Below are 15,590 nucleotides of genomic sequence, written 5' to 3'. Positions count from 1 at the left end.
AAATAAAGTCTAAGGACCGAAATAACACACTTTCTGAGTTTAAGGACCGTGATGACACACACTCACAAGTTCAAGGACCGGCCATGAACTATACTCTTTTTTACAAAGAGGTAGTATTATATTCCAGTGGGATTAGGACTTGTGTTGTGATGGAAGAAATATTCTGGTATGCTCTTCCTTAGTAATGTCCCTAAGTAAACACTAGAATACAAGTCAATCTTAAGTTAGAAGTTAAGAACCTTAGAAGTCCTCTCTGTACTCCTGTTTATCTTTAACTTTGTTGCTATCCTTGGTTAGGTTAGTCCATTGTTAATCTCACACGTTTTCCTATGGATACGATACCTGGAATACTCCTGGTGAATTGCTATAGCGGTATTCCGTGCGCTTGCAGATTTATGTGTGAACGTAAGAAATACCAATAACGGCCACATCACAAACATGGTTGGTATAGTCTTGCAAGACTATAAGCCGTCTGATGTACAACAACGGTGCGTGCAAGCACCCAGTGGTAAGAGGTATAAAAAACTCACTAAACACTAGACCTAAACCTAGAGCAAGCACATAAGCGGTGGTCTAAGCACTTCACAAAGCACCTACACTAATTGTCTAATATTTTCTTAAACACTTTTGGTGGCTAGAGCACAAATGGATGAGCCCGAACTCTCCACAAACTTCCCTCGGCTGTAGCACACCTTTCTTGGCCGAATGGAGGGGTATAAATAGCCCCAACTCCAAAAACTAGTCATTACTAGGCGTTACAACCTTTTCTATGAGCATCAGACCAATAGGTGTGTAGCATGGGTGAAAACAGTGCAACTGTTCATTTCAGTTCAGTGAGCATGGGACCAAAGGTGTGAGCATCGGACAAATAGCATCCGATGTCCGCTGCTCAATTTTCAGCATGTCGCGCTTTCATATTTTGGACATCACTTTTGGCTTCGAACTCTGATTTTAATGATCTTGGACTTTTTGAAAAGCTAATAAAAAGCTCTAAGACTTTGAACTGAATTTATGTCAATTTTAGGATATCCAAAATCATGAGATAATTCTATTCATCCATCTCTTTGTCTCGGCTCTAGTGGCTTCAGTTTTGTTTGTGTCTTTGCGTCCGGGCTTCTACTTCTTGGTGGCTTAGACTTGTAGAATGTCTTGCAGGTCTTCAACATGGCATCCAATATCTTGCTCGAAGTGTTGATCATTTGGATCACCACTTTGTCTAAGTCCAAGTCCACCTTGCATCCATTTGAACTATACCTTGTATACTAGCAAACAACATTAGTCCAATTGGTCATGTTGTTCCTCAAACACCAGAATCCAAACTTAATGGCCCATAGGTTCCATTTTCCTTACAATCAGTAGTGGCTAAAGCTTTCGTGCAACACATATATCGGCTTCATGGGTTACCTTCGGTGATCATTGCTGATCAAGACTGCATCTTCATAAGTACCTCTTGGAAGGAGTTGTTTAATTTGGCTAAGGTGTCTCTGCATAAGAGTTCCAATTATCACCTCTAATTAATTGGATAGTCAGATTAAGGGGCTGAACTAAACTATGGAGACCTTCCTTCATTGTTTTGCTAATCCTTGTCCTACTAAATTGCTGAATTGGCTCGCACTCGCGGAATTTTGGTATAACACTTGCCCGCACTTCACAATTAGTCGTTCTCCATCCGAAGCACTCTATGGTTATGTGCTTAAGAACTATACCCAGGTCAGCAACGCCAGTGGTTGGATCTTGGATGATGGAAATTGGAACAACGGAGGAGACGATTGCATCTAGATGGGGATGAAGGGGAGGAGAGGATCTGAATGGGATGACTTTCTTGAGGTGCAGCCACCGAAGACGAAGAAGACCCCTAAGCTGCCACCACCGATGCGGACAACAATGTTGGAAGCCACAAACCAACATGATGGCGGGAAAGGGACCATGTGAGCCAAACTCTTAACTAAAAACTAACCTTAGATGTCCGAAGAGGCAAATCCCCTCTCCTCCTTGCAATCGGCAACGTTGCCAAAACAACAGAAACAGGGGGACCTAGGGTAGCGACGACGGCTAAGAACCCAATCAGGAGGCGAGCAGGTGGGTTGTTCGGCGGGCATCAGTAGTATGCCACAAACTTTTTTACTTCAAAAACTAATATATGTTTGATTTCATATGCTTGTGATTATTTATGTAGATGGTTTTAAAATTTTCTTGACCATACTTGGAGGACCAATGGCCTATTTGTTTGAGCTACAACTTTTAGCTTTTTGGATCAAAAGCTAGCTTTCTAGATTTTATCTTTTGGCTGATGGCTTTTTGCTAGTTTTTTAATAAAATTTTAGCTTTTATCATACCAAAAGTTATAAAAGTATGCTCATAGTGTGCCTTTTAGGTTTTAGTTTATTTCCTCTTAATCTATTTTCTAGGTTTTTAAAAGCCAATTCAACAATTGGGTTGTTTGATTCACCTTCTGGCTTCTGTCGGATAGAAACCAGCAAAAACCTGAAAACAAACATGCCCTAAAAGTTGGGATGTGTGAATTTCTTTTTCATCTTTAAGCTGGTGTGAACTTTGGCATGTTTCCTAGAGCTAGGATGGGCAAAATTTCACCTTTTAACCAAAAAAGTTGGTTAACCAAAATTTTCGTGATTTTTTTGTTAATAAATTTATTTGGTTTCGTATGACTTTATATTAAACATTAAAAATATATGCATTTATATTTTTAAATATATTTCTATGATATTTTATTTGGTAGAAGCATTCTTTGTTGTTGTTGTTTCTTTTCATTTGTTATAATATGATGCGTTTTTCTTAGGTGCTTTTCAATACCATTATATTATTGAATTATCTTCATGTATAAAGTACCAAAACTGATTTTGTTCAGCTGTTAGTTATTTATTAACAACAAATTCAGTTTACATTTGGTTAAAATCAAAATTTTTGATAACCGATGGAACGATTTAACTAACTGAATTAAGCGAATGGCCCAGGCGTAGCCAGAGGGAGAGCAACTGAGCAAGTGCTGTGCTGCCTTCCGCCCTCACGGTTCACGGCTCAGTTGGCCACTGCCACGCCCACGCCACCCAAAAACTCATGGCCAGCGCTGTCTGCGGCGTCACCGCGCGCCCGCACCTGCCTTCCGCCGTCCCTGCAGCCGCGCAAGAAAGCTCTTCTTCTGCTGCAGGGCGGCCTCCACCATGAACGAGGCATCTGCGAGCTCGCCGGACGCCGAGGAGAAGAAGACGACGACCGTCTTCGTGGCCGGCTCGATGGGGCGCACCGGCAAGCGCGTTGTGGAGAAGCTGCTGGCCATCGTTGCCGGCACGACGGACGTGAACAGGGCCCGTGGCAGCCTGCCCCAGGACCCCAACCTTCAGCTCGTGAGTTTAAGCTCACGTGCTTCTTGTTGTCGCCCTCGTTAAATTGGTGGGGGTGGTGTTGTGAATTTGGGCCTTTGACTCTTTGAGTGACTGAGGGTCAGGGCTGACGTTACGGAGGGCGTCGACAAGCTAGTGGAGGCGGTGCGCGGCGTCGACGCTGTCGTCTGCACGACGGGATTCCGGCGGTCCTTTGACCATTTTGCTCCGTGGAAGGTTTGTATCTGTTAATTTGTACAGAGTGACTGATGCTTCTTTCTTGTTCATTGCTTTGATTAGATCTTTCAGGTGCTATTATAGGGCTAAAATTATGAAATAGTGTAGGGAATGTTCTTGCCAGAATGCCCAGATTTAAATGTTTGTACCTGTCAAAAGTGTTCAGATTCTGTAGAAACTTTGGTAAATGTAGGTTGGTCAGCATTCTTGGCAGCAAGTTATTCTGAACCAATTAGTTTGAAGTTGCTATTCACACGTTCAGGCTATGCTGCCATCTCTTAATTCAAAGAAACTGTAACCTTACTACTACTGATTACGACTACAGATAACTTATATATTGAGTAATTGGTGGATCAAGGTCTCGAGTCGCCGGCACCGCCGCGCTCGCCGCCGCCGTCACCCTCTGGGTACGGTTCAGGTAGATGACCAAGTTCGAGTTCTCCTCTCCTCACTCATCCGTTACATAGAGGGGCCTTGTTGGGACTACCTCTCGTTCTGGGCCACACTGGCCCGATACTCCTACTTCGCTTATTCTAGGCCGATCATATGCGGATTGCACTACAGGAAACTCGCATTCTTCTGTGTGTGCGAAAACACACAGAAAAATGCGAATATCGTTAAAAAAATATTTTTCTGACGGTGTACCCTCAGAAAAATACACACGGAAATATAATGACAGAAAAATTCAATTGTTCTATGTGTTCGCCGTCAGAAACAATTTTTCACAAAAAAATTGTGTTCGCCCAGATTAAAACTAATTTTTCTGTGTGTTATTCCTCACAAAAAAAAAAGAAAAACCCGACAGAAAAATCATTTTTCTGTTAGTGTTGTCCCGTCAGAGTTGCAGAGGTGCCCTCATAGGAAAAAATTGTATTTTTCTGTCCGGTTAGGTGAACGCACAGAAAAATTGTATTTTTCTGTCAGGTGTTAACAGACCACCGACAGAATAATATACACTTACCCATGCAGCAAATTGGATACAATAATTATTTGGAAACAGTAGCAACAACATATTAAAATATGGACTGTCCATACAGTAATTTCATCACAACATATAAAGATGGAGTCCAAATGTTCAGCACATTCATTCATAGCATCCAGGCTACATGTAGATAATGTCCAAATGTTCTGGCATCAATACATTCAAAACCATTACCATCTCATCTCAGTAGTTCATGAATTTCACTACTAATAACTATTGCACTACTATGCTGACAACCAGATCGATGTTGCTACCATTGAAAATGAGCAGCTCTTAGCTCTTTCATTAGTAGCTCAGGTTTGCGTAGATCAAGACAAAATTCATTTTTTGACTCTGTTTTCCTGCAGGAAGCCCATAACTTGATCTTATAAGTACACATTCTGAGGCTACAAAAAATAAAAAAACAGTCCAATAATTCCATTCGACATAAACATTACACTTACTTGGGCTTGATAATCTCCCCAGCAGATTTCTCATCAGCCCATCGAGCCATCTGATAACAGCGCTTGCCCTTGATATCCAGAGAGTATTTTAGTTAGTAATATGTTTTCTTGAATTATGGTCTCTATGTAGCCATCATAATAAAACAAGCAGCTAAAACCTTCCAATGTTTTATGTTTAATAATTATGACCACAGTCACATCATTGACTTTTTATTAGAATCGTGTAGCTCTAAGGTATTAAGCAGGCCGAAAAAATCTTCAACACGTAATGTCCACACATTATCTTTCCCTCCAAAAAATAAAGAAGTGTGACACTTACTTCCTGTATAAGATAATCGACTTCTTTCTGGCTACCCTCCCTAAAAGCATCAGCAGCCTGCAATTTCAGTAGAACATAACACAAGCAATAAATAAACACAATATATTTACTGGAAACAAATTAAACAAAGGACATCATATGTGTTCTCAAAAAAATAAACATCATCTTGGAACCACCTTCTCATAGTTCTGGTATTCCTCCTCATTCACAGATGGTGCTACATATAAATCCAAACAACTCAGAATAAGTTAAACATTACGCTATGATACATAGTACAAACATAGGCTTTACATTTCTTTAGGGGATTTCATGCTAGCTGTTTCATCTCAAAAGTTATCAACATGTTGCTAAAAAAGCATTTAAGCTCTTGTTCTGATTCGAGACACATGTTTTGTGCTGTAAACACAAGCAACCTTAATACACTTTGAGAAAGCATAGAACACAGATTAGAACTTAGGGCAAAACCAAAATGTGACTGCGATACAGGAGGTAGTATTTGCTAAGTTCCTCCAGACTTCAGTAGAAAAAAAGCCATCCTACATATCCCACAGTTGTAACTTGTCATTGGAAAGTATGAAATTTGATTAGCCAAAGCCCCTGCAGATAACTAAGCGTTCAGATAACATTTTGTTAATACTCAACTGGTTAAATACGCAACAGGTAAGAAACAAACACTAACTTTACTTTTTCGTACCACACATTGCAAGTGGATGGGCATGTAAATGGATAACACATAAATTCAGTACAAAATGCAGATACAAAGAACTAAATGACTGAGAGGATACATATGTTGGCTTTAATTGTGCGTTTATAATATGTTGGCATAATTTTTCAAGCCATCGATAAGGTTTACCTGATGCACATACAAGGTTACAAGATGTGAACAACCTGAGCTACTAATTTCCAAATAAGGCAATCTGAATGAAAAAATAAACACCAAGGAAATTTCTAAACTCTACTTATCAACTACTTCACTATTAAGTATGCTACTAATCCATTCACATCAGTTTTCAGTCAAGATGCCACTAGCAGAAAGGCCAATCAAGTGAACTCCAATAATAATAGTAGGACTGTAGTCAGAAAACAAATGAAATGGCAATGGATTAGTCACAGTGATTTAGAAAATGGGAATTTGCATCACAGAGTGCAATAATCACAGTGATTCAGGAAATGGGAATTTGCATCACAGATTGCACATAAAAAATACAACCAACAAATAACTATTTAGACTTTAGAGAACTACTGCTGACTTACAAGATACTATAAAACTGGCAAAAGTTTACAGTAAAAATGAAATGTTAAAGAGAGATCAGATGGTAGTGCATGATGTGATCATCACAATGAATGCAGATATCTCCTATGTTATGATATCATCACATCTCCCATTAAAATTCATCTTATACAACTCTAATAAACCTCAACCACAGACATGATCAAAATATCAGAGCAGAAGGGGGAGGGGAGGGCTGCCACCACCACCATGCCCTGCCGCTGGCCACCACCACGACCACCGCAGCCACCGGCCGGATCTGGGAGAGGGAGGGCCGGATCTGGCCGGGTGAAGAAGGAGGAGGGGAGGGGCACCCGCCGAGGAAGAAGAAGGGGGAGGGGAGGGGAGGGGTGCCGGCGGGGGAGAAGAAGGGGGAGGGGAGGGCCGCCGCCACCACCATGCCCTACCGCCGGCCACCACCACCACCACCATAGCCACCGGCCGGATCCGGGAGAGGGAGGGCTGGATTCGGCCGGGTGAAGAAGGAGGTGGGGAGGGGCACCCATCGGGGAAGAAGAAGGGGGAGGGGAGGGGCGCTGGCGGGGGAGAAGAAGGGGGAGGGGAGGGCCACCGCCACCACCATGCCCCGCTGCTGGCCACCACCACCACCACCGTAGCCGCCGGCCGGATCCGGGAGAGGGAGGGCCGGATCCGGCCGGGTGAAGAAGGCAGTGGGGAGGGGCACCCGCCGGGGAAGAAGAAGGGGGAGGGGAGGGGCGCCGACGGGGGAGAAGAAGGGGGAGGGGAGGGCCGCTGCCACCACCACGCCCCGCCGTCGACCACCACCACCATAGCCACCGGCCGGATCCGAGAGTGGGAGGGCCGGATCTGGCTGGGTGAAGAAGGGGGAGGGGAGGGGCACCCGCCGGGGAAGAAGAAGGGGGAGGGGAGGGGCGCCGATGGGGAAGAAGAAGGGGGAGGGCGGGGCGCTTGCGGGGGAGGAGGGGCGCTGGGGCCGGGGCGCCTGCGGGGAAGAAGGGAGAGGAGGGGCGCTGGGGCCGGGGCGCCTGCGGGGAAGAAGGGAGAGGAGGTGCGCTGGGGTCGGAGGGGTGGGGCGCTGGGGAAGAGAAGGGCGGGGTGCTCGGAGCGGCGCAGGGGCCGGTTTATCAAGTAGGATTTTCTTGTGCGTGCATGTATTTTTTTCTGTGCGTTTTTAAAGAACCGATAGAATAAGTTGCATTTTTTCTGTGAGTGCTGATTTTTTCTATGTGTGTATTGTCACACACAGAAAAATCATTTAATTATTATATCGATTTTTGCATTTTTCTGTCGGGATATTTTGGAGCCGACAGAATAATCATAATTTTTCTGTGTGTACCGAAAAAAACGCACAGAAAAATTCATCACCCACAGAACAATTCGAGTTTCTAGTAGTGTTGGGCCGCCTGCTTCTTGCCACCCGGTCCAGCATACCAGGTGCACGGTCACCCTTCTGAAGTACGCCTCCCATCACCGTTTCATCATCTTCAGATTCTTCAGGCTCTTCTACAGCTGTAGTCACCGGAGTCGTAGATGGAGCATCGACGGTGATAGAAGCATAGGGCAGTTTCCCACTTAATAAAATACATGCGATCCAAGCGTGCTCGTGAAAAAAAAGAAGAAGAATAGGGTAGTTAGTATGGAATTGTTACTTTGCAAATTGTATGCATCAAATTCTCAATTCTGAAAAGAATTCGCTCCAAAATATCCGAAAAGAATGCTATATTCGAGGGTTGCCACATCACCATTCTGCTGTTCCTAGTGGGATCTGGTTCAATATCTGGACAGTTAATTTGGACCCCTGAATTCCTAAAACCAGGCCAGCGGGCCATTGAGAATTCAATTAAAGTTTGAATTCACGCGGCATACAACTCTCAGTATTCTTTTGTGGGGCAATTTTAACATGTTTCATGTTTGGTACTTATAAGATGATCTAAGTTCACTTGTGCCCACTAATTTTGCCTCAGTGCTAGTTTTCTAGACCTATTGGTTCTTGCATTGAGTACTATTCATAGTGTAGACATCCCTAATCCGTCTTTTCATCCACGGTTGTCTATATGGTGACTGGCTTAAAGTAATACTGGTAATCCAACAATGTTTTGTGTAACTGAGCTGATTTGGTCCACTGGTTCATCAGTTTTCTATTTGTTTAAGCAAGTTTAAAAAGATGTGGCGTAGTGGGTCTGTCAAATTATATTATTTACTCATAGTGTTTGGTAACTCTTGATGTTTGTATATATTTGGTATATTTAACGAACAATCAGTCCATGGCCTTGCAAATAAGAGCTTTAAGGATCCAATCATATCACTGGCAAAAAGTTGAATGCGGATAGATACTCCTTTTGTTTCACAAATAACAGCCGTGATAAATTTTGGTATTGCAGGTAGACAACTTTGGCACAGTGAACCTGGTTGAAGCATGCCGAAAGGCAGGCGTAACAAGATTTGTAACAAGATTTAAGTTAGGTGGATTAGAGGGTAGATTTGCATAATTTAGCAACGGTGATCCCCATTTGGTTGCAAGAATTGTTTCCGATTCTTGCTGGAATCAGGAGAATATGAACCAAACGTTGTTTTTGGTGAAGTGATTCTCCAGGGAACACCTGGTAATGTTTCTTCGTTTTGAGCTAGGAAGGAGAATCACCCAAATAGGTGTTTTGCAGTGATTCTAGTTCATTTTAGGGTGAATCTGGATTGATAGCCAAATTGTTTCACCTATTCTTACTAAGCGATTTGATTCAGCTGAGAAACATCTGTAAGGAGAATCTGAATCCCTATCAAATGCCCCTGCAAAAGAAGAGACAGTGGAATTTAAGTTGTGGCTTCACGCTAATTCCACTAACACAATATGCAAACCCATGTAACTAGGATATGCTATTACCATAGAACTTTTTACTGTTGGAAGTCAATAGGATGTCATTTCATTTTATGGAAGTAGTATAATTGGCGTTAATCGATATCGTTTTTATATGTACAATCCACGTTATCAAAACACTAACATTGGTCAAATTTCTACAGTTGGACTGAATGCATTTTTCCCTTTTACAGGAGGGAGCTCTTCTATAAGAAAAATGCTCATCTTGTATGCATATTAGAAATAATGGATTGTACAATAAAACTAATCCGATCCAGATTAAGGAATACTAATATGTTTAGAGGCCTCCAGTGTGTTTTAGTGTTTTCTCATCTTGTCATTACTGGAAAGTACTCTTTGTCCACCAATAGTTTATGCATAGCATTTTTGTTATTGAAATTTTTCAGGACACTCTTTACTCGGGATCCATATCTCGGAGCCAGGTTGCTGAAGTAGCTGTAGAAGCATTGTTGTGTCCAGAGTCTTCCTACAAAGTTGTTGAGATTATCGCCCGAGCTGATGCTCCAAATCGCCCTCTGAAGGATATGTACGCTGCAATTAAGCAAAATTGACTGGTCTGTCACATCAGTTACACAGAATGATTGATTAGTTATGTACAAGGCAAATCTATGCTTCATAGAATGACAGGATGGTTAATTTGTTATACAGTACAGCCATGAACCAATGAACACTAAGGAGTTCTCAAAGTATAGTCTATGTATTTGGCATGCTATATTATACTTATAAATATCTATAAGTCCACCAAAGATTCTTCTAAGTCAAATCTTTTTAACTCTAACCAGCAATATATATATAATAAAAGTATATTATCTTGAATTAAAAAATTATGCATAACAAAATTATTTTTCATAGTGATATAAACTCTGGGGTCAGTCTATAACTTTTTATATTGATGGCCAAAGGTAGAACAAAAAACTTAACTCATGACAAACCTAAATAGGCACGTTGAAAGAGAAACAATAAATAAAGAATAAGCTAAGTATAAAAGGGAAAATAAATTGAAGAATAGGAAAGCAATAAAGAAAAAGAACTTAAAAAATAAAAGGAATCATAAAGCAAGAGAGCGGAAACAAATAAATCTTTTTTCTAGCATCAAGATACGACGACTAGCGGGCGTGGGCGGACGCTTCTATCCGGATTGGTTCGCTCGTAATGTTTGTGAATTGAATCATTACGCGGATTGGTCGGGATCGGATGGCTCCTGTTACGACAATCGGACGGCCCCGAGGTGCGTCCGGACATGTGCTCGAGTCGGACGTCCGGGCGCTAGGTGCGTCGTACTCCCTTTGTCCATAAAAACATGCAACTATGGGTTGCGTGTCAGAAAAATTAGTTCACGTTTGACCAAGTTTCTAGTGAATAGTATTCATATTTATGGCTCCAAATCAATTTAATATAAAAATATATTTCATAATTAATCTAATAACATTTATTTGATATCATAAATATTAATATTTTTTATCTATAATTGGTCAAACTTAAGATACTAAAACGTGACACTGTGATAGAATTGCATGTTTTCTTGGACGGAGAGAGTAATAGCAAACCTGGGCTATCCGTGCGAGTAGGGGTGTGTTTGGTTTGAGGACAAGGGTGGATGGGATATGGCCATCCATGGATTTCGGGATATGGATATCCATGTTGTCTGTTTGGTTGGATGGATGGGGCGAGCCATTTTTCTGTTTGGTTGGATGGATAAGATTGCATGGGATGTGAATACTTGACTAATTATATCTATTATTTAAAAATAATAACAACTAATTATACCCTAATAAATATGCACCGACACTAATCTTGTCATTATAATCACTAATTAAAAATAAAATATATTAATTAGCACTATACTACTCTAATTGTCACACAAAACATGCGCTAATCAACATGTGGATATCCTCATCCGCCAGATTTTTGAGGGCCATGATATCCAGCATCTACCTAGAATATTCCCTGTTGTGGATATCCAGGGTTAGCTTGTCCATCCAACCAAACATCATGTATCCATGGACATCCATAGAACCAAACACACCCTAGATGGATTGCCCAATCCAGGGCTTTGGGGATCTTTTGAGGGAATCCTGCACCTGCCTACTCCCTCTCGTCTGACGCTTAAGAATGGGCAGGTAGTTGAGGGAGTCCTGCACCTGCCTACCCCCTCTCGTCTGACGCTTACGAATGGGCAAGTAGATGGATTGCCCAATCCAGGGCTTTGAGGATCTTTTGAGGAAATCATGCTCCTGCCTAGTACTCCCTTGTCTGACGCGTAAGAATGGGCAGGTGGTTGAGGTAATCCTGCGCACCTGCCTACTCCCTCTCGTCTGACGCTTACGAATGGGCAAGTAGATGGATTGCCCAATCGAAGACTTTGGGATCTTTTGAGGGAATCCTGCTCCTGCCTACTCCCTCTCGTCTGACGCATAATGGGCAGGTAGATGGATTGCCCAATCTAGGGCTTTGGGGATCTTTTGAGGCAATCCTGCTGCTGCCTACTCCCTGTTCATCGTGTTCTACGAGGCTTACGAATGGACAGGTAGATGGATTGCCCAATCCAGGCCTTTGGGGATCTTTAGAGGGAATCCTGCTCCTGCCTACTCCCTCTGATCACGTTTTCCAAAACAATATCAACTTTGATCAAATATACATATAAAATTATTCTAATATTATGATACGCAAAAATATAATTAGACTAAGTATGCAATATAGTTTTATAATAAATATATTTCAAAATATAATTATTTATATTTTTTCTATAAACTTGATCATGAGATTTCTTGACTTCTTGAGAACGAGATTTATATTTTTTTAGACGGAGGTAGCAGTTGAGTTCATTGATTCATAGGCGTGCTGGCTGTTTCGATAGTTTGTTCTGGATACCCATCACGTTTGGAATGGCTGTTGAGTAGTTCTCCTGCTGCTCTTGTTCTACGACGCTTCCAAATGTCGTACGTTTTTCTTTTCGCGAGGATTCCAAATGCTGTACATGCTTGTAACGTTGTACGTATTGCTGAATGTATACTGATGCGCAGAGAATCCTCCCCAGACCTGACCTAACTGTCGGCCTCGCTTCCCAAGAAATAAGTTTGACTAATTTTATATCAAAAAATATTAATAACTTTGAGTAATTTTATATCAAAAAATATTAATATTTATTTATGATACATAATTAATATCATCGTTGAATCTATTTTCACAATAAATTTATTTGAAGATAAAAATATTACACGTATTTTTACGAATCTAGTCAAACTAGCACGAAAACTCAAAACTGTTGGAACGTGATCGGTTCGGCTAACCCCGAGATTATTAAGCGTTAAGTTTTTGGTCCACCTGCCATTTATTTTCAACTAAATAAGATCTGCCGTGATCGGCGACAACCCTTAGATCTTCTAGGGTTAGTGAAACAAATCACATAACCGGTCACTAAGGAGCTTGAGGGTTTAGGAAGGCGGTCTCCCACGTCCACGTACTGTTGCTGCAGATCTACACCAAGCTCTTCATCACAGAGTGAGTTCTAACTCTCGATGGGTGAAGATCAGTACACCTACTTCATCTACGTCAACTCCATCACATATCCAAAGGAACAGATGGCATCTAACGTCTCCAAAGGAACAGATGACATCTCCCTAACTCTGGTTAGTCACTAAGATCTAATTTCCACATAAGATTTAGTTAGTGATCATATTTAGGCTAAGATAAGATCATGTTAGTCTAAGTTTTAATTCAACAATAGCTATCAAGAGCATGCTTAAACCTAACGTGATCCTAAACCAGAGTTTAATCTGTTTTTTTCCTCTGTCATGTTGGTTAGATTAGATTAGTCTCGGCTAAAGTTTTATTAGATGCTATTAGCTTCTGTTAAGATCGATCATGCATGTTTAACCACTGTTCATGCTTGATTAGTAATCTAAGTGCCGAATTAGATCTGTTTTATGCTATCAGTAAGTTTCTTTAGACCTTAGTAGATGCGATCTGAGGATAAGTTCATGATTAGACTAAGAATTTAGGGGGTTAGGGTTTAATGTTCATCACTGATTAGACTCAGATTAAGTCAATTTTCAAGAGATCAGTGATGTTTTCATCAAATTAGGACCCTGATAAGCATTAGGCCTCGATCGGCAGCTCAGGCTTGAATCTGGCCCAGTTTTCATTCCTGGACCCAGATTTCAGAGGGATTCGTTCCTGTGGGTTATAGGTGAGGATTGGTTCCAGGCTGTAGAGGGGGTCGAATTGTCGAGACGGGCCGGATTGGAATCTAGGCTAGCCTTAACCGAATACATGTTCCGTGCTTGACTGGTATTCATTCCGTGCTGGCCCAATTCGGGTGGAACGGACCTCTTTTTCGGGGCCGATCCGAGAGAAACGAACGAGGCCTAAAGAAGATGAATTGGGCAAACCACGAGAAAAGTCCCATAAATCCCCAACCCTAACCCTAAGCATCAGATGCCGCGTGGCTCGTACCTGGATTATAGATCGGGTCGTCGATGCAGGTTGTACTGCACCACAGCCGCACACTGAGCGGATGGCTTATACTCGGCAGGCCATAGGCTGGGTCGCCACCGCCGTGCCGGCTGTGCTGCGCAGCAGCCGAGCTGAGCCCGAGGCTCGTACCCGGCGCCTTAGGCTGGGTCTCCACCGCCGCCGCTAGGCCACGCAGCATGGACCCACTGCGTGGGCTCGCCACACCTGCCGACTGCGCGCACGTGCTCGCCACCCCTGCCGGCTGCGCGCGCGTGCTCGGATGGGCCGCCGTTCGCCCACGATGAGGCCATGAGCGCCCGCCATCGCGAGGTCGGATGAGCAGCGCGCATTAGGTCGCAATAGCCGACCACCGACGTGCGGGCCTAAGACGAGACACAGCTACGCAGGCCTGAGACGTGCGTGTCCGCCGCCTTTGCGTGCTGCCGCCGTTGCTGGCTATCGTCGCGCCGGCATGAGGGCGCGCTCACCGTGCGGACTGCGCGTGCAGGGGCCACCACCGTGCGCACTTGAGGGCAGGCCACCGCCACGCGCACTTGATGGGGCCGCTGCCACACGCGTAGTTGAGCCTACCACTACGGGTGCCGCCGCCGTTTTTGACCCAGGGCGTCACCGTAAGGGCGTCGGCCGAGTCTCCTAGACGGAGCCGCGTGTGGCCTAGCCGCACGCGCGCACCAGCCAGAGGACCAACCGATGCCGATGGCTTTAGGGATGGTGAGCTGAGGAACGACAATCTTGCTTGTGCGGTGTTTTCTTATGCGGCTGAAGCAGGGGAGAAGAAAGATGAGTGAGTGAGGGCCATGGTTTTTTATCTAATATTTTATAGGGACAACTGTTTGTTGAAATCCAAAGTGATAGTCCTTTGCTGGCGGACATCTACTTTGGAGAATTTTGCCTGAAGACACTCTGGTTCGGTGAAATTAGGCCACAGGACACCGCGGACCGGTTGCAGCCGGTTGAGGAGAGAGAACAATGGTGAAATGACATTCTTGCCCCTGTCGCTTTCTTCATCCTCTCTCCCTTTCTCTTTTTTTCTATTTCCTGTCCCCGCCACCCTCTCTGCCTCCCTGCACCTGCCGTCGCAAATCACAACATCGCGAGTGGTTGCGCCTTCGACGCCCGCTGCTTGCCTCCTGTGTCAACTGCTGGATGAAATTGTAGTGTGCTCACTTCAGAGCTACAATCGATTGATGGCAATGCATGCAGGGCGACATCCTCCTCGGCCCGTTGGTGCTTGGCCAAAACAAGGCCTTCCTCAACCATGTCTTCCCGATGGAGAGCCTCACCGTGCTCGACACGCTGGCCAACATCGGCCTGCTCCTATTCCTCTTCCTCGTCGGCCTGGAGCTAGACCTGGCCTCGCTTCACCGCACGGGTAGCCGTGCGCTAGCCATCGCCGTGGCCGGCATCTCACGCGCAACGCGCCGCGCGTCCCGCTCATCGTCTTCAGGGCGTCGCGCTCTCCATCACCGCGTTTCCGGTGCTTGCGCGCATCCTTGACGAACTCAAGCTCCTAACGACCAACATGGGCCACATGGCCATGTCCATCCTGGCCGTCAACGACGTCACCGCGTGGATACTTCTCGTCCTAGCCATCGCACTCTCGGGCTCTAGCTCGCCGTTCGTTTCGGTCTCCAGGTCCCCACCTCTGCGCGGCGATGTGGAGCAGAAGCA

At 43.9% G+C, this 15,590-nt stretch overlaps 1 protein-coding gene and 1 pseudogene across 1 annotated transcript; one reads left to right on the top strand and one right to left on the bottom strand.

Moving 5' to 3' along the window:
- Window positions 1-3,075: 3,075 nt before the first annotated feature.
- Window positions 3,076-9,060, top strand: LOC136480258 (uncharacterized protein At2g34460, chloroplastic-like). Its single transcript, XM_066477853.1, is given in 4 exon segments — window positions 3,076-3,138; window positions 3,141-3,362; window positions 3,450-3,575; window positions 8,953-9,060. Coding segments are annotated over 4 exon segments (519 nt in total).
- On the bottom strand, window positions 6,623-6,703 carry LOC136484541 (small nucleolar RNA Z195/SNORD33/SNORD32 family; annotated as a pseudogene).
- Window positions 9,061-15,590: the final 6,530 nt, after the last annotated feature.

This window comes from Miscanthus floridulus, chromosome 9 (genome assembly GCF_019320115.1).
Source record: "Miscanthus floridulus cultivar M001 chromosome 9, ASM1932011v1, whole genome shotgun sequence".
NCBI lineage: Eukaryota > Viridiplantae > Streptophyta > Magnoliopsida > Poales > Poaceae > Miscanthus > Miscanthus floridulus.
The sequence above is the reverse complement of the archived record's forward strand: the minus strand, read 5'-3'. Positions and strand labels throughout refer to the sequence as shown.